The following is a 27045-nucleotide window of genomic DNA, read 5'->3' on the forward strand; positions in this document are numbered from 1 at the left end:
ATTGTTAATTATTATTTTTTCTCTTCTTCTATATTAGGTATTGCATTGAACTGCTGCTGCTAAGTTAACAAATTTCACAACACATGCCGATAATAATAAAACTGATTCTGCTAGATGCAGAATATCAAAACACAAATGTAATAAATTGTGGAAAATCAGCACCAAAGAAAATGTCTCTCTCACATATTGACCAACACACTCAAATCATTCTTTATATGTTGGGTATAAGTTCACATTACACAAAGAAAAGGATACTGGTCAGTCTGAGGGCGTCGAAAGTGTTCAGGAAGGTTAGCCTCATACAGAAGTTGAGCCTTGGTGTTTCCCATATCTTGCATACACTGTGGAGCAGAAGTAAACAGTCAGCAACTCTTAAATAACTGCTCCAGCCAAAGTGAGCAGAATGTACTACAATATTAAATACACCCATTTCATTTTGAGTAAAATGTCATTTATTAGTAAAAGTCAAGTATAATAACAGTTTTTACCTGTATTTGTTCTGGTGTCCATTGATCCAAGTTAACAGACTTTACTCGTGATATATGAACACCAAGATTACGGTGGATCCCCGCACACCGGATACAAATGAAAACACCAAGATTCCAAGAAGCCCATCTTGGACCTGCAGGAAAAGTGTAACAAAAATGTCAAATTAAATCTTCATTTGATTCCACCCCTCCCCCACACACACAAATGGAATTTCTACTGCTATTTTTCTTAAATTTACTTCAAACATTTCTATGGTAAAAAAAGACAAAGATGCTTCAAATCCCAAAGACAGGAATCTTGATTATGAAATCAAATTGAAAAAGGGAAGAAAAGCACAATGCAAAGCTAACAAGACTTAATAATGGACTTAATAATGAATATTGCCAGTTTGATGATGACAAGAAAGCCCTTTAAAATGAAATTATGATGTATCATCCAGTGGCCCAGGGATTACTAGCTCCAGACTGAAATCATTGTAAAATTCTTGACAGCCAAGTCCATGAAATAAAACATTTAACTCAAACAAACTATTCTGGACTTAGAATTGTATTAACTGGGGATATAAAGTTGGAGTCTGAAAGTACAGACATGGGTCCTTCATTCTCCCATATCAACTACACTAATTCTATTTGCCCATACATTGCTGTATCCTTCTATGCTTCCCTATTTAAGAGCCTCTCTACATGCCTCTTAATTGCATCAGATTCCACCATCTTCTCTGACAGCATGTTCCAGATCTCAATTACTCTCTACAACACTTGCCCCTCAGATCCTGTTTAAAATTCCGATCTCTTAAATTGGACTAATGCGCTCTGTTCTTGATAGCCCTCACAATGGGGGGTGGGGGGGGGGGGAGGAATAATCTGTTTTTGACCCACCTATGCCTCTCAACCTTTATGCTTCTATCAGGCACCTTTCAGTCTCCTTTACTCCAAGGGAAACAAGTCCAACTTATCCAACATCTCCCCAAAACTCCAATCTAAGCAATGTCCTAGTTAATCTCCTCTATGCTTTCTCCAATGCAATCATATTCTTCCTATAGTGTGGTGATCAGAACTACAAACAAAACTAGGCTATTCTGCTATAGTACATGCAAAGTTTCAAAGTGCATTATCAATGAATGTACATATTATACAATCTTGAGATAAATTATACAACCTCTCCAATGTTTGCTTACAGGCAGTCGCAAAGCAAGGAAACCAAAAGAATCCAATATGAAAAAATAAGACCAACCCCTCAGTGCCCACAGTGAGAGAGGAAAAAACCCCCAAAAAATCATAAAAAAAACAGTTTGAGTTGATTATGTTTAAAAGGAGTAATCAACACAACCAAACCCAAGAAACAAGTATGTCTGGCCAAGAGTTAATCACAGTGGGTACTTTCCAACATGAAGAAATTTTTAGTTCAGAAAAGTATCAGACTAGGTCAGAAAGTAACATTTTTGTTCAAAAAAAAGGATAAAATCATGGAACTATAGAGATTGAAAATGTAAATCATATTACCCCAGAAAAAGATACAAACTAGAATGTCCACATGTTCTGCACATAGCTCAATTACAAAATCTGGAAAGGTGGATGTAATTTTGTTACACTTCTAGCTTCTTCTCCTAAACCTTTATAGGAAGCCCTCCATCGACCAAGGGGGGTCCAAACTTCCACAACTGAAAATTGACAGATTTTTTTTCTTCAAATTTGAGCTAACAAATGTTTAGGTGGACTTGACCACTGGTCTATTGAAACCAGAATGAAACTGAAAATTTCTGCATTGAAATTCTGCACAAGACCAGCTGAAATTTATACCAATGAGAATATACTTGAGAGAAAGAACCAAGTTTAATGGTATGCCACAGAAATACCTTAGCCTGTATAATAACCATTTACATTGACAAAGTAATATGGATGTTTCTACTGGAAGGGGATTAACCATCCTTACAAATCTACATCTGACTAACGTTCAAAGACAAATCATAACTGCCCTGGCATTATTAAGCATTGCTTAAACAGGCTGGGTGGGTGGAGGCAATGGGAAACAGGACTGCATGTAGTTTTTAATGTCCCTTTAAAATTTGATATAAAAAATGTACAGTTGCCAGCATTTAACATTCGGGAACAGCAAAGAAAAAATATCATCTAAAAAGATGTGTAAACTTGTCAGGGATGAATGACGATCTATTGCTTCAATCACCAAAGAATAAACACTAAATGGGGTAATTTCAATGAAAATGTTGATTGAATAATCACATCAATTTTGAGATCTAATGGAAGAAGCTTCCCCCAAATATAATACTCAACACTATTTGAATTACCAATGGTTGCATAAAAGAGCAATTTGAGCACTGTTACGTATTCAGGCAACAATAAATATATATGAGTTAGGCAAAGGGTTTTTATAACAAATAAAACGTTTATTAAACACTGAAAACAAACCCCCCAAAAGTAAACAAACTCAAACGTAACCGGAAAACAGCTGCTGTGCAGCAGCTTAAACAGTTCTTAAAGCGATGCAGCAAAAACAGTTCTTAAAGCGGTATTGAAAAAAAACAGTTCTTTAAAACGGTATGCCGAAAGTTCAAAATGCCCAGTCCATTTAAAAGGAGAGACTTTTTAAGGCGATTTAAATTCTCTTCCACGTCGTTGTCCTTCGATCCTTGGCGTCGAACTTTTCCCATGAATACTTTTATGAAATGTAACGGTTTAAAGGCACTGACCTTTCCTTCCACACTATTCTCAAATCCTTTCTGGTCATCCCAGGGATTAACAGCAAGAACAGTCAACGGAATCCTTCCGAATGAGGATCAAATAAGGTCGAAACCAATCCACCGTCGAAAATCGATTCTCCTCGATCTTTATCTTCCAAATTCTTATCTTCACTCTCCACCAGCAAAGAAACTGCTGGCAATGACCTTTTAAACTTTAGGCATTAGATAAAACTTCATTTTTCAACTAAACTGCGTCATCACATTAAATCACGCAGTGGCATGAAGTCAGCTTGGCAAATCCAGCCACGAACTGCCCCACCTCACAGGGTGGGTCTTCCTTTTATAACCTGTAAAAAAAACCTGTCACATGACCTCTACTGGTGGGAAAATGACATCACTCCACCATCACAAGACTATTACCTCAAGTCCAGTATAACTTCAACCCCAGTCACGTGACAAGGGTACCACTGTCACGTGTCACGGGTACGTAACAGCACAAAAACTCATTGCAAGTCATCAATCGTCTTAGAACATAGAACAGCACAGGCCCTTCATCCTATCAAGTTGTGCTGACATTTTAATATATTTTATGATCAATCTATCCCTTAACTTCTACATAGCTCGTAACTCTCCATTTTTCCCCACCCATGCACCTATCTCAGAATTGCTTAAATGCTCCTAGATATCAGCATCAATCATCACCTCTGGGAGACAATTCCAGACACCTACCATTCTTTAGCAGCTTCCCAGACAATGTTTATAATACAAGTTTATGACACTATAATACATTGAAGAGGACATTATCCTGTTGAGTTATTAAAAACTTTGTCACAACCTGGCATGCCATCATCTTGAACTAAAAGGTGCTCCAATACTACCCACCAATACGATACAGGATTACCATTTCAAAAATTACTGTACATCATTGAAAGTAGATACCGTAGATTCCGGATTTTAAGCCGCTACTTTTTTCCCACATTTTGAACTGCTTTGAACTTTGCGGCCTTTAATACGGAGCGGCTAATGCATTATTTTTTTTCATGCCGCCTCGTAAACATTTTGCCTCGTAACAGTAGACCAATAAAATTGATGAGTAGTTCACAGAGGTCCAATGAAATTGTACGATAAATCAAGCGCACTTTCACAATTAAATTATTGTAAATCAGTCATTTGTACTCACCCTCATCAACATGGAAAACACTCGAAGAAAAGCATTGTGCTGCCTTTATGGCAGTTATTTAGTTTATAATATTTTCGCTTAGTAATTCATTTTCTAGTTAAAGTTAGAAGAGTTTTAACTATATTTGTTTTCTGTACTACATCGCGGGATGCTATGACGTCACACCCGGTTTCGCCGCGTCTTGTGGGATACCAGTTTGCGATAAACGGAAAGGAGGGGGGGAGCGGCGGAGCCAAAACGCTGCTTTTAAGTTAAAGGCGATCAATAACTTTTCCTGGTAGGCTGCAGTATATATATTTTTTACCAGTCGTTAGGAGATATTGGAATGTTGTTCAGTAAAGAAGTATACACAACGTATATTTAAAAGTAGCCGCGTTACGGGCACGGTTCGAAAAAAAGCATTTGCAATATGTATTTGTTTTTGTTACCATATGGATTTAATTAAAAGTTAAAAAATCCTCACGTGTAATATCTTTCTGTGTAAATATCTCATATTACAACGTGGGACACCTGCGGCCGAAAATCCGGTGAGGCCTTTACAAGTAAAAAATTGATTTTATTTCTAAAATTAGAGCCAGCGGCTTTTAATCAGGTGCGCTCTGTAGTCCGGAATCTACGGTACTTGAATATATATTTTAATATACATTTTCAGAATGTTTTTATTGATAACTACTTAATACATAATTTTAACCACTACCCCCTCTATATATTGTTCATGGAATAATTGTAAGTTAGATTTAATTAATTTATAAAGTATGTTATAAATTGCAGAAAACATTGCACGGAAATAAGTGCAATGATTGCCAGCATAATAACCCAAGCAGTGAGGGATATAGAACCAGCTTTAATATCACTGATATCGTGAAAATTTGTTAACTTTGCAGCAGCAGTACCATAATTCATAATTCAATACCATAATACCATAACCATAATTCAGTTTTTTCCCGATAAAGGTTAAGTATTCACAGTATATACATATTAAATGAATGAATGAATGATCTTTATTGTCATTATACATAGATACAATGAAACTCTGTTTGGCTTCCTCTCAGGCAATTAAATAAAGCGGTAGATAAAAACAAGCCAGTAACAGAAAAACAATATTAAATAGATAAGTAGCAGAAAATAAGCTGCAGCAGCACCAGAATATCACGAAGTTAGTGCAAGTATTTGAGTCCTTGTGTGTGCATGTGTGTGCTCACAGTTTCAGTGATTGTTCTGTGGGAGTGGTGTGCTGGAGGCCACAGCTCTGGGGTAGAAGCTGTTCCTCAGTCTCTTTGTTCTGGATTTTAGTGCCCTGAACCTTTTGCTGGATGGCAGCAGGTCAAACAGGAAGTGGCCGGGGTGTGTGGTGTCCCTGGTTATGCTGATTGCTTTTCTCCTGAGTCTGCTGGAATAGATGGTGTCCAGTCCTGGGAGTTCCATCCTGACAATTCGCTGGGCTACCTTCACCACGCGATGCAGGTCTTGTCACTCAGCAGCTATGCAGCTGGCATACTACACTGTGGCGCTGTTGGTCAGGATGGTTTCAATTGTGCTTCTGTAGAAGTTCTGTAGAAGGCCTGTTTCAGCTTTCTGAGGAAGAAGAGTCTTTGTTGTGCCTTTTTTTACAAGCAGCAAGGTGTCGGCTGTTTTGACAAACTTTAGGTTTTCCACACTTTCCACTACCTCTCCACTACTAATAAGTAGTGCAAAAAACAGAAATAAATAAATAATGAGGTAGTGTCCATGGGTTCATTTTGAAATCCGATGGCAGAGGGGAAGAAGTGGTTCTTGAATCGCTGAGGGTGTGCCTTATGGAAACAAACACTGGCTCAGAATTCCATTTATTCTAATTGACTGACTGTTGGATATAAATCTATCTACAAATATACACACAATATTTCCAAAATGCTCTCCAAAAAACTTCAAATACTTGGTCTTAGATCAGTTTCAGTATTATCCTTCTATTGTAGGATTATGTATCAGCTCAATAAAAGGTCCTCCAGATGCACTTTAAAAACTCCGTCTCTTTCACACCAAAGTGATCCCAGTTAACGTCGGTGGCAAAACAGAAATCCCCTATTCCCATAATCCTAGATCTCAAAACTGCTTCTCTGTAGTAATAGTTCTCATTTCTGAAGTAATACAGTCTCAGTAATATAGTCTCCTGTGACCCATTCAGGGTCATTAAGAAGGTCAAGGAAATACATACGCATTCATTCATCCAGATTGGAGACCAGAAACAGGTTAAGTTGGAGCATGCAGGCAAAAAACTCTATCACCCTTAATTCCACCTAACAAAATAAGACCATAAGATACAGGAGCAGAACAGAAGTAGGCCATTCGTCCCGAGTCTGCTCCGCCATTCAATCATGAGCTGATCCAAATCTTCCAGTCATCCCCACTCCCCTGCCTTCTCCCCATACCCTTTGATGTCCTCGCTAATCAAGAACCTATCCATCTCTGCCTTAAATGCACCCAATGACTTGGCCGCTCGTGGCAACAAATTCCACAGACTTACCACCCTCTGACTATAGTAATTTCTCTGCATTTCTGTTCGAAATGGATGTCCTTCAATCCTGAAGTCATGCATCCTTGTCCTGGGCTCACCTACCATGGGAAATAACTTTGCCATATCTAATCTGTTCAGGCCTTCCCTTATCTCAATACTCTGAAAAGCCATATTAAATACTTTTGTCCTAAACATTGACTTATACTATTCTTAGAGCACATTGACTAAATAAGTTCAAAACAACTTAATGATGAAATAAAGTTGAACTGGGCATCACAATAGCCTAGTGCAATCACAGCTAAGGACATTCCAGAGTTCAAAGTTCAATTAAGGCCGCAAGGACTTTGCACGGTCTCCCGTGAGTGCATGGGTTTCCTCCGGGTGCTCCAATATCTTCCCACAATCCTAAGATATGAGTAGGTTAATTGGTCATTATAAATTTTCCTGTGTTTAGCTAGTGGTAAATAGATGGGCAGTGCGGCTCATTGGGCCGGAAGGCCGTGTTCTGCGCTCCATCTTTAAAAAGTTTTAAAAAGGTTTCCTCTCAGTTTACTGTCATCACCTGTAAAGATCGTCTATTCTGCACCCCTCATTGCATTTCTGCCTTTATTTCCATTGTTATTAGTTACAAATCTGGAACTATGTAAGAAAATAGTGTTTGGAACACACTGCTGTATACACCCCATCCTTGTTATATGCATCTTCAGACAATGCAGATTCACAGTTATGCGAGGAACCTAATCTACCAATGTCTCCTTATATGCGTCCAAAATTCAGTTATGCGAGGAGCACTGCTTTCCTGCCAATACAAGTCACGTGCGCATACCTCACAGTCTCACTGTTGGGACAAGAAGCACCGCTTTCCCGCCAATACAAGTCAGATGCGCGAACTATCTCAGTTGTTGCAAGCAACAGACAATTTTGAAAATCCCGGGAGTTTACCAACAGTGTGGGAATGGTGGAAGTTGGAACACTTGGCACAAATGGCGATGGACATGGACCCAAGTTTAGAACAGAGTCAGCACTTCAGTCGTTCGCTGCTGTCAACCCTTCTTCCCTACTAGCAAATTTATGCTGAAAAACAAAATGGTGCCAAGTAAACAACCCTTACCACTTTCTTCAAACCAGTGTCATCTCGGGGGGACGTCACGTGATGACGTAGGATCGAGACGCTGGAACCCAGCTCTCCCGTAAAAAGTTAATAAATTAATGTCTAAATGAAGAAAAGTTAGTCAGTACCTTCTAATAGTTACTTATAAACTACTCCGGATTGTGTCAAGCTATGCCTCAAAGAAGGAAGATGAAGAAAACTAATACCGGGAAGATTACGCAAGTTGGAACAAGAGCCGGGCCCACGTCTGCCGAGGAACCGCGGTCTCAGGTACGTTGTGCCACCGGCAAGGCGGAACAAGAGACCGCGGCAACAATGGCCATTCCTAAAGGGAAGGGTCATCGTGAATTGCGCAAACGCGAAGGACGGAGCATGCGCAAACGGGAGCAACAAGAACTACAAAGCCCAGCTACCACTGCAACTGAAAGTGATAGTGAATCGGAGGGAGAGTCAAGTGTCTCGGAAGGATCAGATGAAGAAGAAGTTAAAAGTCCTTCTAGAAATATAGAAAAGACTTTGAGGCAAATAATGCGTAAATTAGACACATTAAAAATAATTAAAAATAATCAAAAAATACTCGAAAAAAAATGACCAAAATGGAGATTATGCTTGATAAAATGACAAGGAGACAGGAAAAAATGGAAAAAAGAATTACGGACTTGGAAACTACAACGGAGGACATGGTTGAAAGAATGGACAAAATAGAAAATGAAAATGCTGCTTGGGCATCAGAAAGAAAACAATTTATGGAACAAATTGATAAGCTTGAAAATTTCAGTAGACAAAATAATATTAAAATTGTTGGACTTAAAGAAGATATAGAAGGAGAAGATCCAATAAATTTTTTTCAAAAATGGATCCCTGAAAAGTTGGAAATGGAAGGAGAAATTCCAATTGAGATCGAAAGGGCTCATAGATCCTTAAGGCCAAGACCTCGAGCTGATCAAAACCCACGATCAATTTTGATAAAATGCTTACGATACCAAGACAAAGAAAAGATCCTGAAGGCCGCTGCCCAAAGTGCCAAAAATAGAAACGGGCCATTGATGATAGCAGGAAAACCAGTTCTTTTTTATCCTGATATAAGTTACAACCTGTTGAAGAGAAGGAAGGAATTTAACCCAGTGAAAAAAGCCTTATGGGTAAAGGGTTACAAATTTACAATGCGTCATCCAGCAACACTGATAATTTTTTTGGAGGAAGGAAAAAAATTTTTTCCCGATTATCGAAAAGCGGAGGAGTTTGTACAAGAACTTCCATCTATTCGCTAATTACGCATAGAGACTTCCAAACGTAATGGATTAAAGATGAAGATAGACCCAACGAACAGAAGTGATGGACATTTATGGATATTATAGAAGAGAAAAGCAAAATTTTAGAAATACTAAATGAGAATGGTATTTCTTTTTTTTCTCTTCTTATACATATACGTTTTTGTGTTGCGGGGGGGCTGGGGAGCTTTGGATCGGTTACTGCGGGATTCACATGTGTAATCATGGCGGTTGCCATGACCCGTACAGCAGAGGGGGGTAATGTTGTGTTTTTTTCCCACAACATTAGTAGGGGGGTATTTTGTTTTTTTCTTTATATTTTAATTTTCTTCTATCTTTTAGCCTGGATGATTGGTGGGGACATAGCAACACGGAGATTTTTATAAAGATTTCCCAAGATACCACGAAAGTGGAAAGATTAGGTACTATTATAGATTGGAATAATATAATAAAAAAAATAATGACTAATCTACTAAACTTTTTAAGTTTTAATGTTAATGGGCTTAATGGGCCAGTAAAAAGAAAAAGAATTTTAACATATATTAAAAAAATGAAAACAGATATAGCTTTTTTACAAGAAACTCATTTAACAGACATAGAACATCAGAAATTAAAAAGAGACTGGGTTGGAAATGTTATTGCAGCTTCATTTAATTCAAAGGCGAGAGGAGTTGCAATTTTGGTTAACAAAAATCTACCAATTAAAATACAAAACGTATTAACTGATTCGGCGGGGAGATATCTAATTATACACTGTCAAATTTTTTCAGAACTATGGACCCTTATGAACATTTATGCACCAAATGAAAATGATGTAAAATTCATACAGGAGGTCTTTCTGAATTTGGCCAACGCACATGATAAAATATTAATAGGTGGAGATTTTAATTTTTGTCTAGATCCAGCTTTAGATAGATCAACAAAGGTTGTTACAAAATCAAAAGCAGTAAAATTAACTCTATCATTGATGAAAGACTTAAATCTGATCGATATATGGAGAAGAATTAATCCAAAAGAAAGAGATTATTCATTTTATTCAAAACCAGTGTCATCTCCTGCTGCCGGCAGTTCTGAGAGTTTGATGAGTCCTCCTTCACCCCTTGCTGTGCTTGATGATCCTGACGACCCACAACCATCCACCTCATCTATGTAAAGTTTCCCAACACCACAACCACACATCTCCTGGAGCGAACACACCTGCCACTGTTGGTGAGTACTGTACACCCTAGTATGTTAACTTTCTGATTTATTACATTGAATACTACCTTAAATTGATTAAATATAATACGAATGTTGCCTTATGGTACCGCTTTTGTGTCGTATTGGTATGAAAATGTGAATAAATTACAGATAAAGCATATTTAGGAAGCCCTCTGGAACACAATCCTATTTTCTCCATTTAAATAGTCATATTATGCATTTTCATACTATGCGTCGACTGTGAGGAAAGTACCCCCTGCATATAACGAGGATAAGGTGTATATCATATCTTTCTAAGTGAAATTATTCATCTACATTGAACTTTGGTCATCTTATACAATAGTGGTCGCCAACCCGTTGATCGCGATCGACTAGTCGACCTTTGAGGCTTTCTCAGTAGATCCCAAAAAAAAGAAAAATAAATACACAAATACTGTTGAGAGATTGTTTTCAGGTTGCGGGGTTTAAGTGCCATTCTTTCTGCCCAGTGCACATGCGTGTAGCTCCCCCACACTACACAGTGTACTACAGTGGTCCCCAACCACCGGGCCACGAGGAAACGATAGGAGTCAGCTGCACCTTTCCTCATTCCCTGTCAGCCCACTGTTGAACTTGAATACACACACGCCAGGGATCACTGATTGGCCTTGGACGGCCGGCAGGAAGTGCTGTCGCTACTGGCCTGGAGTGCTGCCTCTAAACCTGTTTAACACACTGAATGTTCGTGAGGAACCTGGTGCTAAAATATTCGCAGATGACCTAATTTGGGCTCAGCATTTCATAAGTATCAGAGCAGCTATCTTGTTGTGATCTACTGAAACAAACTTTTGTCGGCCGATAGATCCTACAAGGGGGGCTGGTGTGCACCCTGTTGCACTCCTTGCTCGGTCGCTAGCTCTCTCCGGATTGCGACCGCTGCGGCCCTGGCACGGGGACCTCTGGCCCTGACCTTGCTCTCTCACCCGACCCATAACCAACTGCAACTGGCCAAGGTGTCTGGCAGTGGGCGGGCGGGAGGGTGGAGCACAGACCTGGAGGCTGTCTAATGAGGCAATGAAGCCCTCAAAACTGCTTCAGTACCCTGAGTCCAAGCACCCAGCACTTAAAGACAAGCCCATTGAGTTTTTCTCAGAAGAAAAAACGTGAGCAGCGCGGGACTGAAGCTAACTGCCGAGCGCCGCAAAAACTAAACTGCGGAATAGACTGGACATAAGGTAGCTGCTTTGAGTATCGCTGTATTCCCATTGTGTTTAACACTCCCCCCCCCCCCCCCACTGTCGGCCGGCCCGCAATAATATTGTCAATATTAGACGGATCCGTGGTGCAAAAAAAGGGTGGGCACCTCTGGTGTTTATACATTATTTCTACTTCCGGGTTGCGAGGTTTTACTTCCGGTCTTTTCTGCCCTGGTGCTCATGCATGTAACTAATTGATCTGGAGTCGATCTTGCCTTTTACTAAGGCCAGGGTAGGGGATCTTGGGCTTAAAAAGGTTGATGACCACTATTATACAAGATAATTTGAAGTCTGAATGTTAGAATTTTTCTGCTTCTTGGGAAAACAGTATTTTCAGTACAGCAGGGTGACAAGGAGTCAGTACTCAATATTCTAGGTTATACACTGTTCCAATAGGCTAGGAGGATGAGCATTGTTTTGGTCTAGGAAGGAATTCAAGAGGTCAATTATTGTGCAAAAGCCACAGCTGTATTGAATTTTCATTCTGTGCACCACCACCAGTATTTTATTTTACATGTTCATAATGTATTTAACTCTGGCTCTACCCTATGGTACAGTAATACAAAAATTCTTAAGTTTGTTAAGCAGGAATAACCTTGGATTTCTTTTGTTGTATGTTAAATGAAAATTTGAGATTGCAGTTTTCCTACACTAAACAATATTGGATGGCTGTTGTTTAGGATAACATACTGTGTAAGTAAAGCTGAAGGAAGTTCTTGCAGTCATTTTCAAAACTTATAGACAGAATCACAGCAATTCAATTTATTAACAGCCAGATCTAATTGAAGTTACAAGAAATATATTAATGCAAAGCATCATAACCTGGCTAAATATTATTTTATTAATAAAATAGACTAAGAATCAGAAATTGACAGATGAAATCAGTTATGTGAATGCATGAAGTGGTCACAGTTTGATACATGCTAAATCCCAATAAAACTTCAAATATATCCTCATGTTCCTCCTGTATCTCATTCTGCAATCAGAACCAGAAAAGGGCATGTACTTTTCCCCAAGGACTCAGCTTCTTCACGATTCACAGATTGGGAACGCTCAGGTGGAAACATCAGTATATTACCTCTTAAAAGAGGTAATATATATGTAGCACAATATCCAATCGCCAAGCACAGCAAATTCTTTGAATAGTATGCCAGGACCTCAATCCAGATTTAACAATCTGCCTTCCAAATTATCTATTTATCAAGACAGTCTGAATGGCATGAAACAATCAAAACTTCAGCCTCATCTCTTTACCCTATGATTAAGTATGTAAATAATTAAATTCTTCCAAATAGTAGGATTCATGCCTTTGAAGATGCATAATTAGGGTGGGATTGTAAGAACTGCTGAGAGGATCATTGGGGTCTTTCTTTCCAAGATTAGGAGCACTACGTACGCAGGGCCCTTAGCATTATCAATGATTCTTCACATCTGGCCAACAATCTCTGACCCCCTACCATCAGGTAGAAGGTACTGTAGCATTAAACAAGAAAACTGTTAGGATGGGAAACAGCTTCTTGCCCCAGGCCATAAGACTACTGAACTCCCTGCCACCACAAAGGTCTCATCACATATCAAGTGCAGGTAATATTATGCTGTTTACTTTTTGAGCGTGAGAGCGTGTTGTGCAACTTAATCTGGAGGAATATTGTTTTATTTGGCTGTATATGTGTAAATAAATTGAACTCGGAGGGTATGTGTTGTTTCATCCTCATTCAGGTAAACACAGATGGAAATTTGAGTCAGTGTTTAATAGGTCTCTATTGTCAAAAATTGGTATTGCATCCAACTATCACAATAGAATAGTTTGGGGAAGTGCGGGAGGTCAAGAGGTTTGGGATACTTCAGCACAAATTCATTCCCCACATCTGGGAAAGGGGAATCAGAGACTAATTGTAACCATCTTCAAGAACAAAGACAAATCTAACAAGCCTCCAGTTAAATTTATTACATGGGTCCTCTTCAACTGCTTCCTCCCAGTGACAGAATATCTACTATCCATATCACAGTGTGAATTCTACCTATCCAGATGCATCGTAGCAACACATTTTTATTTGAGATACAGTGTGGAACAGGCCCTCCCAGCCCATTGAGTTGCACCACCCAGCAACCCACCAATTTAACCCAAGCCTAATCAAGTGGTGGCGCAGTGACATCAGCGCTAGACTCCGGAGCGTAGGTTCCTGAGTTCGAATCCAGTCAGGCCATTCTCGGACATGCTTTCCATCCGTGCCTGGTCGAGTGTCAAGCTCGCAACTCGTCCTCGTAAAAAAAAAACACTGCGCCGTGAGGACATGGGGGACCACTCACAGAATCTTTCCCCCAAGATAATCACTTGAAAAATTAAGTGGTCGCCAAAGCGCTGGCAGAATATGGCACACAAAAAAAAATCAAGTTGGTGGACTGGGCCATGTTCAAGGACTCATGTGTGGATATGAATGAATATACACATCATGACTGTCACAGGCCTTATAAAAAGAGTCACAGTCAAATGTTTCCCCACAAAATCATTTAGTCTTCCCCAACCAGAAGTCTTGGATGAACCATCAGGGCCAGATCAAAGGCATTCAAATCTAATGACCAAGGAAGTTTCAAGAGGTCCCAGCACAATCTCCAGAAAGCCATATCACAGGCAAAGTGGCAATTCCAATTAAACTTGAATTAGTGAAAAATGCTTGACAGCTGTGGCAGGACTTGTATGCTATCACCTCTTTTAAAGTGAAATCAAGCAATGAAAATAGGGCTTCACTTCCAGATGATCTCTATGCCTTCTATGCTCGCTTTAAATGTCTAAACATGGAAGAACTACCAGCAGGTCCCTGTGTGCTTAGCCTCCTGCTCTACTCACTTCATAATTACGACTATGAGGCTAAGCACAACTCCAGTGCCATATTTACATAAACTGACAACACCATTGCTGTAGGCTGAATCAAAGGTGGTGATGAATTACCATATAAGAGGGAGACTGAATATCTGGCTGGTGGTGCCACAATAAACGAGGTCAGCAAGACCAAGAAGCTGATTGACTTGAAGCAAGACACCAGAGGTCCACAATCCAGTCCTGAATGGGGGAATCAGAGGTGGCGAGGGCGAGCAACATTAAATTTCTCTGTTATCATTTCAGAGGACCTGGCCTGGGCCCAGCACACAGGTCCAATTATGAAGAAAGTACGGCAGCACCTCTACTTCCTTAAGAGTTTCTGAAGATTCATCATGTTATCTAAAACTTTGACCAGCTTCTATAGATGTGTAGTGGAGAGTATATTGGCTGGCTGCATCACAGCCTGGTATGGAAACACCAATGCCTTTGATTAGAAAATTCACATCCTACAAAAAGTTATGAATTTGGCTCAGTCTATTCCGAGAAATGCCCTCCCCACCATTCAGCACAAATACACAGTGTTCACAGGAAAGCAGCATCCATCATAAGGGATGCCCCACCACCTAGGACATGCTGTCTTCTCGCTGAAGCCATCGTGGAGAAGGTATAGGAGCCTCAGGACTCACACCACTAGGTCAGCAACAGTTATTACCCCTCAATCATCAAGCTATTGAACCAGTGCTAATAACTTCAAGTCAAGTTTATTGTCATTTCGACCATAAACTGCTGGTACAGTACACAGTAAAAATGAAACGACGTTTCTCCAGCACCCTGGCGCTACATGAAACAACACAAAACTACACCAGACTATGTGAGACAGCACAAGGCTACACTAGACTACATAAACAACATAAAAACTGCACTAGACTACAGACCTGCACAGGACTACATAAATTACACAAAACAGTGCAGGACTGTACAATAATTAATAAACAAGACAATAGGCACAGTAGAGGACAAATCACAATATAATAATAAATGATGTAGATGTCACCCAATTTCACTTGCCCTATCACTGAACTGTTCCCACAACTTATGGACTCACTTTCAGAGACTCTTCAACTCATGCTCTCGGAGCTTAAGAATGAAATTAGGAGAGCCAGAAGGGGCCATGAGAAGGCCTTGGCAGACAGAATTAAGGAAAACCCCAAGGCATTCTACAACAGTGTGAAGAGCAAGAGGGTAAGATGTGAGAGAATAGGATCAATCAAGTGTGACAGTGGAGAAGTGTGTATGGAACTGAAGGAGATAGCAGAAGTACTTAATGAATACTTTGCGTCAGTATTCACAACAGAAAAGGTTCTTGGCGATTGGTGAAATGACTTAGAGCAGACTGAAAAGCTTGAGCATGTAGATATTAAGGAAGAGGATGTGCTGGAGCTTTTGGAAAGCATCAAGTTGGATAAGTCACCGGGACCAGACGAGATGTACCCCAGGCTACTGTGGGAGGCGAGGGAGGAGATTGCTGAGCCTCTGGCAATGATCTTTGCATCATCATTGGGGACGGGAAACGTTCCAGAGGATGGGAGGGTTGCCGATGTTGTTCCCTTATCCAAGAAAGAAGTAGAGATAGCCCAGGAAATTATAGACCAGTGAGCCTTACTTCAGTGGTTGGTAAATTGATGGAAAAGATCCTGGGAGGCAGGATTTATGAACATTTGGAGAGGCATAATATGATTAGGAAGAGTCAGCATTGCTTTGTCAAAGGCAGGTCATGCCTTACAAGCCTGACTGAATTTTTTGAGGATTGATTAAACAGATTGATTAAGATAGAGCAGCAGATGCAGTGTTTATGGATTTCAGCAAGGCATTTGATAAGGTACCCCATGTGAGGCTTATTGAGAAAGTAAGGAGGCATGGGATCCATGGGAACACTGCTTTGTGGATCCAGAACTGGCTTGTTCACAGGCAGATAGTTTTTGTAGACGGGTCATATTCTGCATGGAAGTCAGTGACCAGTGTATCAGAGATCTGTTCTGGGTTCCCTACACTGTGATTTTTTTAAATGGCCTAGATGAGGAAGTGGAGGGATGGGTTAGTAAATTTGCTGATGGCACAAAGGTTGGGGGTGTTGTGGATAGTGTAGAGGGCTGTCAGAGGTTACAGTGGGACATTGATAGGATGCAAAACTGGGCTGAGAAGTGGCAGAGGAATTCAACCCAGATAAGTGTGAGGTGGTTCATTTTGGTAGGTCAAATATGATGGCAGAATATAGTATTAATGGCAAGACTCTTGGCAGTGTTGCGGATCTGAGGGATCTTGGGGTCCGAGCCTATAGGACACTCAGAGCTGCTGCACAGGTTGACTCTGTGATTAAGAAGACATATGGTGCATTGGCCTTCATCAATCGTGGGATTGAGTTTAAGAGCCGAGAGGTAATGTTGGTCAGACTCCATTTGGAGTACTGTGTTCAGTTCTGGTCGCCTCACTACATGAAGAATGTGGAAACCATAGAAAGGGTGCAGAGGAGATTTACAAGCATGTTGTCTGGATTGGGGAGCATGCCTTATGAAAACAGGTTGAGTGAACGGCCTTTTCTCCTTGGAGTGACGGAGGATGAGAGATGACCTGATAGAGGTGTATAAGATGATGAGAGGCATTGATTGTGTGGATAGTCAGAAGCTTTTTCCCCAGAGCTGAAATGGCTAGCACGAAAGGGCACAGTTTGAAGGTCCTTGGAAGAAGGTACAGAGGAGATGTCAGGGGTAAGTTCTTTTTAAAAAAAAACGCAGAGTGCTGAGTGGGTGGAATGGGCTGCCAGTGGCAGTGGAGGAGGCGGTTATGATTGGGTCTTTTATGAAGAGACTCCTGGATAGGTACATGGAGCTTAGAAAAATACAGGGCTATGGGTAACCCTAGGTAATTTCTAAGGACAGGACATGTTCGGCATCGCTTTATGCATGATATCTATGTTTTTATGATTTTTATTGTTTATTATTATTACTTATGTATTATTTTGTATTTGCATAGTTTTGTGTCTTTTTCATACATATTGTCTGCCCTGTTAGGTACAGTCTTTCATTGACTTTATTATGGCTATTGGATTGATTATGCCCAGAAGAAAATGAATCTTAGGGTTGTATATGGTGACATATGTACTTTGAATGCAACTGCGGCATCCCTCGGAGGAACTGTTCAATCTATAGCATGTTCATTCCAGAACCAAGTGCAGTCATTAAACTGTGGCATACGTGCATGTGCAGGGATAAGGTTTGTGACATTGTTTACATCCACTGAAGCATACAAGAAAACGGGCTTTGCACACACCTTCAAATTGAGGCTCTCTATCAACTTGCAGAAATAAAATCTGCTGGAGGAAATCAGCAGGTCGAACAGTATCAATAGGGTGGAACATGGAGGAAAGAGCAGGAATTCTTTGTTTTGAGCAACGTTCCTGCTATTTTTTTTTTAAACAGTCTGTGTGAACCAACCATTGCTATGAGCAAAACATTTTTACATAGCTTGAAAATTACCTGGCACATTATTTAGAAGATTCCAGCTGTGTGGCAACAAAAATACTATATGTGCAGGAGCATTTCAGGTACTGCATGTCCGTGCACTTTGGAGGGAATAATAGTTTTGAGTCAAACCCTGCATGCAGTAATGGAGAGGTAGAGTAGATCAGGACTTTGTTCAATATTATGCAGAAAATGAGGGATGATCATATAGAGGTGCAAGATGATGAAGGGCATTGATATGGTGAATACATATTCTTTTCTGCCCACAGTGTTGGGGAACCAAAAACCGGAAAGTATAGACAGGGCCAGAAAGAAATATGGACCTAAAGTGATCAAATGGTCAGGCTTCAAGGTGTTGTGGTCAGCACTGACCAGGTGGGCCAAAGGGTCTGTTTCCATGCTATGTCTTTCAAACGAATCTATAAATTTCAAGGTTGCAAAAATCTATAAGCAGCCCTTTGTTACTGTTAACTAATGATATCATTGCAAAGATTAGAAAAACAATGACAACAGAGGGAAATTGCAGTCAGCCCTCCTTATTCGGGGGTGACTGGTCCCAGGACCCCCTGTGGATACCAAACAACACAGATACTCAATTCCCTTATTTAACCTGTCTCAGTGCAGTGGACTTTAGGACCCGGCAGAGCTTATTTAACCTGTCTCAGTGCGGTGGACTTTAGGACCCTGCAAAGCTTGGGACCCACCGCCCGCAGTGTTTCTGTTTTGTTGACAGAAAACAATCATGATTGAAAATAAAATGGAAATAATAAAGCGATCAGAAAGAGGCGAAACACCATTAGTCATTGGAAAAGCATTAGGCTACAGTCGGTCAATGATCAGAACAATTTTAAAAGATAAAGTGAAAATAATGGAGCATGTGAAAGGCCCTGCCCCAATGAAAGCTACAATTATTACTAAGCAACACAGTGAAAGTTAATTATTGAAATAATTACATTTCTTAAGTCTTTTCAAGTTAAGTCAAGTCACTTTATTGTCATTTCAACCATAACTGCTGGTGTAGTACATAGTAAAAATGAGACGACGTTTTTCAGGACCATGGTGTTACATGACACAGTACAAAAACTAGACTGAACTACGTAAAAAAAAACAGAGAAACCTACACTAGACTACAGACCTACACAGCACTGCATAAAGTGCACAAAAACAGTGCAGGCATTACAATAAATAATAAACAGGACAACAGGGCAAGGTGTCAGTCCAGGCTTCGGGTATTGAGGAGTCTGATAGCTTAGGGGAAGAAACTGTTACATAGTCTGGTCGTGAGAGCCCGAATGCTTCGGAGCATTTTCCCAGACGGCGGGAGGGAGAAGAGATTATGTGAGGAGTGCATGGGATCCTTCATAATGCTGTTTCCTTTGTGGATGCAGCGTGTAATGTAAATGTCCATGATGGCGGGAAGAGAGACCCCGATGATCTTCTCAGCTGACCTCACTATCCACTGCAGGGTCTTGCGATCTGAGATGGTGCAATTTCCGAACCAGGCAGTGATGCAGCTGCTCAGGATGCTCTCAATACAACCCCTGTAGAATGTGATGAGGATGGGGGGTGGGAGATGGACTCTCCTCAGCCTTCGCAGAAAGTAGAGACGCTGCTGTGCTTTATTTGTTATGGAGCTGGTGTTGAGGGACCAGGTGAGATTCTCCGTCAGGTGAACACCAAGAAATTTGGTGCTCTTTACGATCTTTACCGAGAAGCCGTCGATGTTCAGCGGGGAGTGGTCGCTCCGTGCCCTCCTGAAGTCAACAACCATCTCTTTTGTTTTGTTCACATTAAGAGACAGGTTGTTGGCACTGCACCAGTCCGTTAGCCGCTGCACCTCCTCTCTGTAAGCTGACTTACATGCATAGAAAGGTAAAATATATACTATATACTAAGACAAACGTTTGACTGACGCTAAATAATATCAGATGTACCTGTTCCGACTTACTTATAATACCTAATACGAAGTAAATGCTATGTAAATAGTTGTTATACTGTATTGTTTAGGGAACAATGACAAGAACAAACAAGTCTGTACATACTTAAAGAAGTACTGGAGGGAGAACTTCCGGGTTTTCCCGATCCACAGTTGGTTGAATCTGTGCATGCGGAACCCGTGGATAAGGAGGGCCGACTGTACTCTACACTGCTAGGACAAAACTTTAAGCAGAAGCTTAAACTGCAATCAACAATTCAAACCACACAGTGGTTTAGATAATACCACTGCAACAAGGCACTGGGTTTTCACTGTAAATTGTAATTTCACTGTAACTGAAATAACAAGGCTAACTGCAAAACCATTCCCATGTGGCAAAACTGTCAGTGTTCCTACTATGGCAAAAAAATGACTCACCACCATTTATTCTTCTGTTTTCCTCCATGTGAACTGCTGATTTATTGTAGCGAAGGGAGTTTTTTTAAAAAAAACTACTCAGGTTAAAGAGATGTGAGACTGCGCAGATGCGTGACGTCAGCCAGTACAGCACAAAAGGTTTAAAAAGACCGCCGTATCCAGCGGGCAACGGAGTGACAGACTTTGGCACAACGGGCTTAGGCGGTAACATTACAAGGCGAGGTAGAAAGTATGTGTGAGGCCAGTGTTCTGTGCTCGGTATCAGAAGTGGGGGGTTCTGGAGTCATCTAGCCACCCAGATGGCCATATCTGCACCCAGTGTGTCGAGCTGCAGCTCCTGAGGGACTGAGTTAGGGAACTGGAGATGAAACTCGATGACCTTTGCCTGGTCATGGAGAGCGAGGAGGCTACAGAAAAGAGTTATATGCAGGTGGTCACACCAGGGCCACGGGAGACAGACAGGTGGGTCACAGTCAGGAGGGGGAAGGAAAAGAGTCAGGAACTAGAGTACCCCTGTGGCTGTACCCCTTGACAATAAGTACTCCTGTTTGAATACTGTTGTGGGGGGAGGCGGGGGACAGCCTACCCAGGGTAAGCGGCAGTGGCCATGCCTCTGGCACAGATTCTGGCCCTCTGACTCAGAAGGGTAGGGAAGGGAAGAGGAAGGCAGTAGTGATAGGGGACTCTACAGTTAGGGGGTCAGACAGGCGATTCTGTGGACATAGGAAAGAAACTTGGAATGCTAGTTTGCCTCCCAGGTGCCAGGGTCCGGGATGTTTCTGATTGCGTCCAAGATATCCTGCGGTGGGAGGGAGAACAGCCAGAGGTCATGGTACATATTGGTACCAATGACATAGACAGGAAAAGGGAAGAGGCCCTGAAAAAAGACTACAGGGAGTTAGGAGAAGCAGGACCGCAAAGGTAGTAATCTTGGGATTACTGCCTGTGCCACGCGACAGTGAGAATAGGAATAGAATAAGGTGGAGGATAAATGCATGGCTGAGAGATTGGAGCAGGAGGCAGGGATTCAGATTTCTGGATCATTGGCACCTCTTTTGGGGAAGGTGTGAACTGTACAAAAAGGATGGATTGCACTTGAATCCCAGGGGGATCAATACCCTGGCGGGGAGGAATGCTAAGGCTACTGGGGAGAGTTTAAACTAGAATTGTTGTGGAGTGGGAACCGAACTGAAGAGACTGAGGAAGAGGAGGTTAGCTCACAAATAGAGAAAGCTTGTAGACAGTGCGAGAGGGAGGATAGGCAGGTGATAGAGAAGGGACGTGCTCAGGCCAAAGGCTTGAGATGTGTCTATTCCAATGCAAGGAGTGTTGTGAACAAAGTGGATGAGCTTAGAGTGTGGATCAGTACTTGGAGATGTGATGTGGTGGCCATTACAGAGACTTGGATGGCTCAGGGACAGGATTGGTTACTTCAAGAGCTGGGTTTTAGATGTTTCAGAATGGACAAAAGAGGTGGGGGCGTGGCACTGTTGATCAGAGATAATGTCACAGCTGCAGAAAAGGTGGACGCCATGCAGGGATTGTCTACGGAGTCTCTGTGGGTGGAGGTTAAGAACAGGAAGGGGTCAATAACTTTACTGGGTGTTTTTTTATAGGCCGCCCAATAGTAAAAGGGATATCAAGGTGCAAATAGGGAAACAGATCCTGGAAAGGTGTAATAATAGCAGAGTTGTTGTGATGGGATATTTTAATTTCACAAATATCGATTGGCATCTCCCTAGAGCAAGGGGTTTAGATGGGGTGGAGTTTGTTAGGTGTGTTCAGGAAGGTTTCTTGACATAGTATATAGATAAGCCTACAAAAGGAGAGGCTGTACTTGATTTGGTATTGGGAAATGAACCTGGTCAGGTGTCAGGTCTCTCAGTGGGAGAGCATTTCGGAGATAGTGATCATAATTCTATCTCATTTACAATAGCACTGGCAAGAGATAGGAACAGACAAGTTAGAAAAGTGTTTAATTGGAGTAAAGGGAATTATGAGGCTATCAGGCAGGAAACTGGAGGTTTAAATTGGAAACAGACGTTCTCAGGGAAAAGTACAGAAGAAATGTGGCAAATATTCAGGGGATATTCGTGTAGAGTTCTGTATAGGTACATTCCAATGAGACAGGGAAGTTATGTAGGGTACAGGAACCATGGTGGACAAAGGCTATAATAAATCTATCAAGAAGAAAAGAAAAGCTTACAAAAGGTTCAGAGAGCTAGGTAATGTTTGAGATCTAGAAGATTATAAGGCTACGAGTAAGGAGCTTAAGAAGAAAATTAGGAGAGCCAGAAGGGGCCATGAGAAGGGCTTGGCAGGCAGAATTATGGAAAACCCCAAGGCATTCTACAAATATGTGAAGAGCAAGATGATAACATGTGAAAGAGAAGAACCTATCAAATGTGACAGTGGGAAATTGTGTATGGAACCGGGGGAAATAGCAGAGGTACTTAATGAATACTTTCCTTCAGCATTCACTATGGAAAAGGATCTTAGTGATTGTAGTGATGACTTGCAGCAGACTGAAAATCTTGAGCATGTAGATATTAAGAAAGATGATCTGCTGGAGCTTTTGGAAAGCATCAAGTTGGATAAGGCACCGGGACCGGACGAAATGTACCCCAGACTACTGTGGGAGGCGAGGGAGGAGATTGCTGAGCTCTGACGATGATCTTTGCATCATCATTGGGGACGGGAAAGGTTCCCAAGGATTGGAGGTTTGCTGATGTTGCTCCTTTATTCAAGAAAGGGAGTAGAGATAGCCTTGGAAATTATAGACCAATGAGTCTTTTTTTTTGTAATTTATTTTTTATTGAAGTTCATCATTAAGCAAACATTTCTATAAGATGTATTTCAGATATTGTACATATATATCAAATAGTCATATGCCACAAATCTCCATATATTTATCTGAGGTATACACTTATAGAAAAGAGAGGAAAGAAAGAACAAGCAAAAGAAGAAAACTACATACAAGTAGGGAGTGATTTTTTTTAAAAAACAACATATTCATTGATTTGTGAGGATGAAATCAGGCCTATGAGATGTTATGTAGTTAAACCATTTTTCCCAGTATGAATCAAATTGTTTCAACTTATGATTAACAGATGCTGTCATCTTCTCCATTTTGTAAATGTCCATTGTAATTTCCATCCATGCATTTAAGGTTGGGCTCCCCTGTGATAACCATTTCCTAGTAAGAGTCTTTTTAACCAGCCACCAGCAGTATATTCATTAAATATCTATTTTCAACCATTCTTAAGGTATATACCCAAAATATATGGTCTTACTTTCTAAGGGTACTTCACATTTAAAGATGTCTTGTAGGGCATTGTGTATCCCACTCCAATAGTCTTTGATAATGGGTCATTCCCAGAAAATATGATAATGGTTTGCATTTTGATTTCCACAATTTCTCCAGCAATCAGGGAGGTTACTATCATAATGGGGTTTCTGAGAGGGTGTAATAAAATATCTTCAAGTTTTTCTATCCGAGCTCCCTCCATTTCTGTGAACTGGCACAATTCCATATTATTGTCCATTCTTCCTCATATAATTATGCCTCTTCCCTTCTCTCATTTTGTTTTAATGTATGAAGTCAAATGTGTTTAACTTTTTGACAAACACTTATACACACTTGAAATGATTCTACTACCGTTATCTATATTATATGTTTTTCTGAATAGCTCTATCAAACATGTTCTTGCCTTGGTTACATTTTTAACCATCCTATTAACATATTGTTGCATCTGTAAATACCAATAAAAGTCTTGTTTTTCTAATAAGTGTTGCTCTTTAAGCATTTCAAAACTGAACAGTGTTCCTTCTTTCATTATATTGCAAAGAACTGTTATTCCTTTAGCTGTCCAGACCAGCGAGTCTTACCTCAGTGGTTGGTAAGTTAATGGAAAAGATCCTGAGAGGCAGGATTTATGAACATTTGGAGAGGTATAATATGATTTAGGAGTAGTCAGCACGGCTTTGTCAAGGGCAGGTCGTGCCTTACAAGCCTGATTGAATTGTTTGAGGATGTGACTAAACACATTGATGAAGGAAAAGCAGTAGATGTAATGAATATGGATTTCAGCAAGCCATTTCATAAGGTGCCCCATGCAAGGCTTAGTGAAAAAGTAAGGAGGCATGGGATCCAAGGAGACATTGCTTTGTGGATCCAGAACTGGCTTGCCCACAGAAGGCAAAGAGTGGTCGTAAACTGCATATTCTGCATGGAGGTCGGTCAGCAGTGGAGTGCCTCAGGGATTTGTTATGGGATCTTTACTCTTCATGACTTTTATAAATGACCTGGATGAGGAAGTAGAGGGATGGGTTAGTAAGTTTGCTGATGACACAAAGGTTGGGGGTGTTGTGGATAGTGTGGAGGGCTGTCAGAGGTTACAGCGGGACATTGTTAGGATGCGAAACTGGGCGGAGAAATGGCAAATGGAGTTCAACCCAGGTAAGTGTGAGGTGGTTCATTTTGGTAGGTCAAATATGATGGCAGAATATAGTATTAATCGTAAAACTCTTGGCAATGTGGAGGATCAGCGGGATCTTGGGGTCCGAGTCCATAAGACGCTCAAAGCAGCTGCACAGTTTGACTCTGTGGTTATAAGGCGCATTGTGTATTGGCCTTCAACAATTGTGGAATTGAATTTAGGAGCCGAGAGGTAATGTTGCATCTATATAGGACCCTGGTCAGACCCCACTTGGAGTACTGTGCTCAGTTCTGGTTGCCTCACTACAGGAAGGATGTGGAAACCATAGAAAGGGTACAGAGGAGATTTACAAGGATGTTGCCCTGGATTGGGGAGCATGCCTTATGAGAATTATGTTGAGTGAACTCGGCCTTTTCTCCTTGGAGCGAAGGAGGGTGAGAGGTGACCTGACAGAGGTGTATAAGATGATGACAGGCATTGATTGTGTGGATAGTCAGAGGCTTTTTCCCCAGGGCTGAAATGGTTGCCACAAGAGGACAAAAGTTTAAGGTGCTGGGGAGTAGGTATAGAGGAGATGTCAGGGGTAAGTTTTTTTTACTCAGAGAGTGGTGAGTGAGTGGAATGGGCTGCCAGCAACAGTGGTGGAGGCGGATATGATAGGGTCTTTTAAGATGCTTTTAGATAGGTACGTAGAGCTTGGTAAAATAGAGGGCTATAGGTAAGCCTAGTAATTTCTGAGGTAGGGACATGTTCGGCACAACTTTGTGGGCCAAAGGGCCTGTATTGTGCTGTAGGTTTTCTATGTTTCTATGTTCTCTAAATTAAACTCACAATCTCGTTAGTTAGGAGCTGGGAGTGCTCAAAAATCCAAAATCATTTTATTCACAGGTAATAAACAGAAGAAACAATAGAGAGAAGTTATTCATACTGGTGGTTACACAACTACTGGAAACAGTCAGATTGTTTCACATTACAATGCAAATGCCAAAACACAATACTTCACTGACACCAAAGACAGGACAGAGTTACTTCTACCTGAAGTCACCTGTAAAATGGAATTAAATGGAAAATATTTATCCTGCAGAATAAAAGGCCAAAGACAAATGCTTGCACTTTTAATGAGTGGCTATCTTCTGTATCTTTTGTCTATTCCAATTCATAACATTGCCTGTTGTTATATTTAACACAAACTTCAAATATTCAAAAGTAATTTTTTGAAATAAACTGGGCCATCCTAAAACACAATAAGTAGTTAACATTGTAACTGCAGTGGCAAGTTGTTGGTTGAGAGCTGACTCATGCTAAACACCAGAACACACAGCAACAAAACCAATGACACAACCTGTCAATGACTCCTGATAAAGGGTTTCGGCCCGAAACGTCATCACTACCTCCTCCCATATATGCTGTCTGGGCTGCTGAGTTCTACCAGCATTTTGTGCTTTTATTTATTTCCAGCATCTGCAGATTCACTCGTGTTGACACAACCTTTTTGTTTACCACCTACAATAAAGTACAGCCTCATTGCTCTTGGCCCCATTCAGGCAGCTTTTCCTTTGTGGATACATACGCTAGCATTTTATATTACACTTCCTCTCAAGTAATTCCAATAGAAAACTAATCCCTTGAAATGCACTTAACGCAGTTCATGTAAACGGGGTTTCAAATGGCAAGAAAACATTAGTGGTATAGTTTAATGAATATGCAAAAACATCTGCCACATAGGAATATTGTGTGCCATTCTGACGTTAGTCCTGACAAAGGGTCTCGGCCCGAAACGTCGACTGTACTTCTTCCTATAGATGCTGCCTGGCCTGCTGCGTTCCACAAGCATTTTGTGTGTTCCACAGAAGTGGAATGGGATTGAAGATTACGTCTGATTTAGATAGTGGCTAGCAGAAAAAAAGGGTCAAACAAATGGATATTTTATCACATGACGCACTTTGGCTATTACAGTACCAGAGAGATTAGCTATTTGCAATACATAATTTTGATATAAGTAAGGGAATTAAATATAACACCAAGTTTAAAGATCTAGGGAACATAAGCCTTAGAGATGCAGAGAAATTCAAAGTTGATTTGAACAGGTTAAAATACATGGCAGTTGTACTATAATATGACTAATTGTGGTCATACATTTCAATGGCAATAATAGCAATATAGAATATTTGAATAACTTCAGATTGGAAAGGGCGGCACAAGAAGATATAGGTGTGTTTATACACTAGTCATTTAA

At 40.8% G+C, this 27045-nt stretch overlaps 1 protein-coding gene across 5 annotated transcripts in view; it reads right to left on the minus strand.

Moving 5' to 3' along the window:
- smap1 (small ArfGAP 1) overlaps window positions 1-27045 on the minus strand; it is a 128805-nt gene that overhangs the window by 90710 nt on the left and 11050 nt on the right. For all 5 annotated transcript variants that reach the window (XM_073056487.1, XM_073056489.1, XM_073056488.1 and 2 more), the window contains 2 exons: window positions 489-622; window positions 256-341 (listed from right to left, as the gene is read on the minus strand). In XM_073056487.1, coding sequence (XP_072912588.1) covers window positions 256-341; window positions 489-622 — 220 coding nt within the window. The remainder of the gene's footprint in view (window positions 1-255; window positions 342-488; window positions 623-27045) is intronic.

Source organism: Hemitrygon akajei, chromosome 9, assembly GCF_048418815.1.
Source record: "Hemitrygon akajei chromosome 9, sHemAka1.3, whole genome shotgun sequence".
Classification (NCBI taxonomy): domain Eukaryota; kingdom Metazoa; phylum Chordata; class Chondrichthyes; order Myliobatiformes; family Dasyatidae; genus Hemitrygon; species Hemitrygon akajei.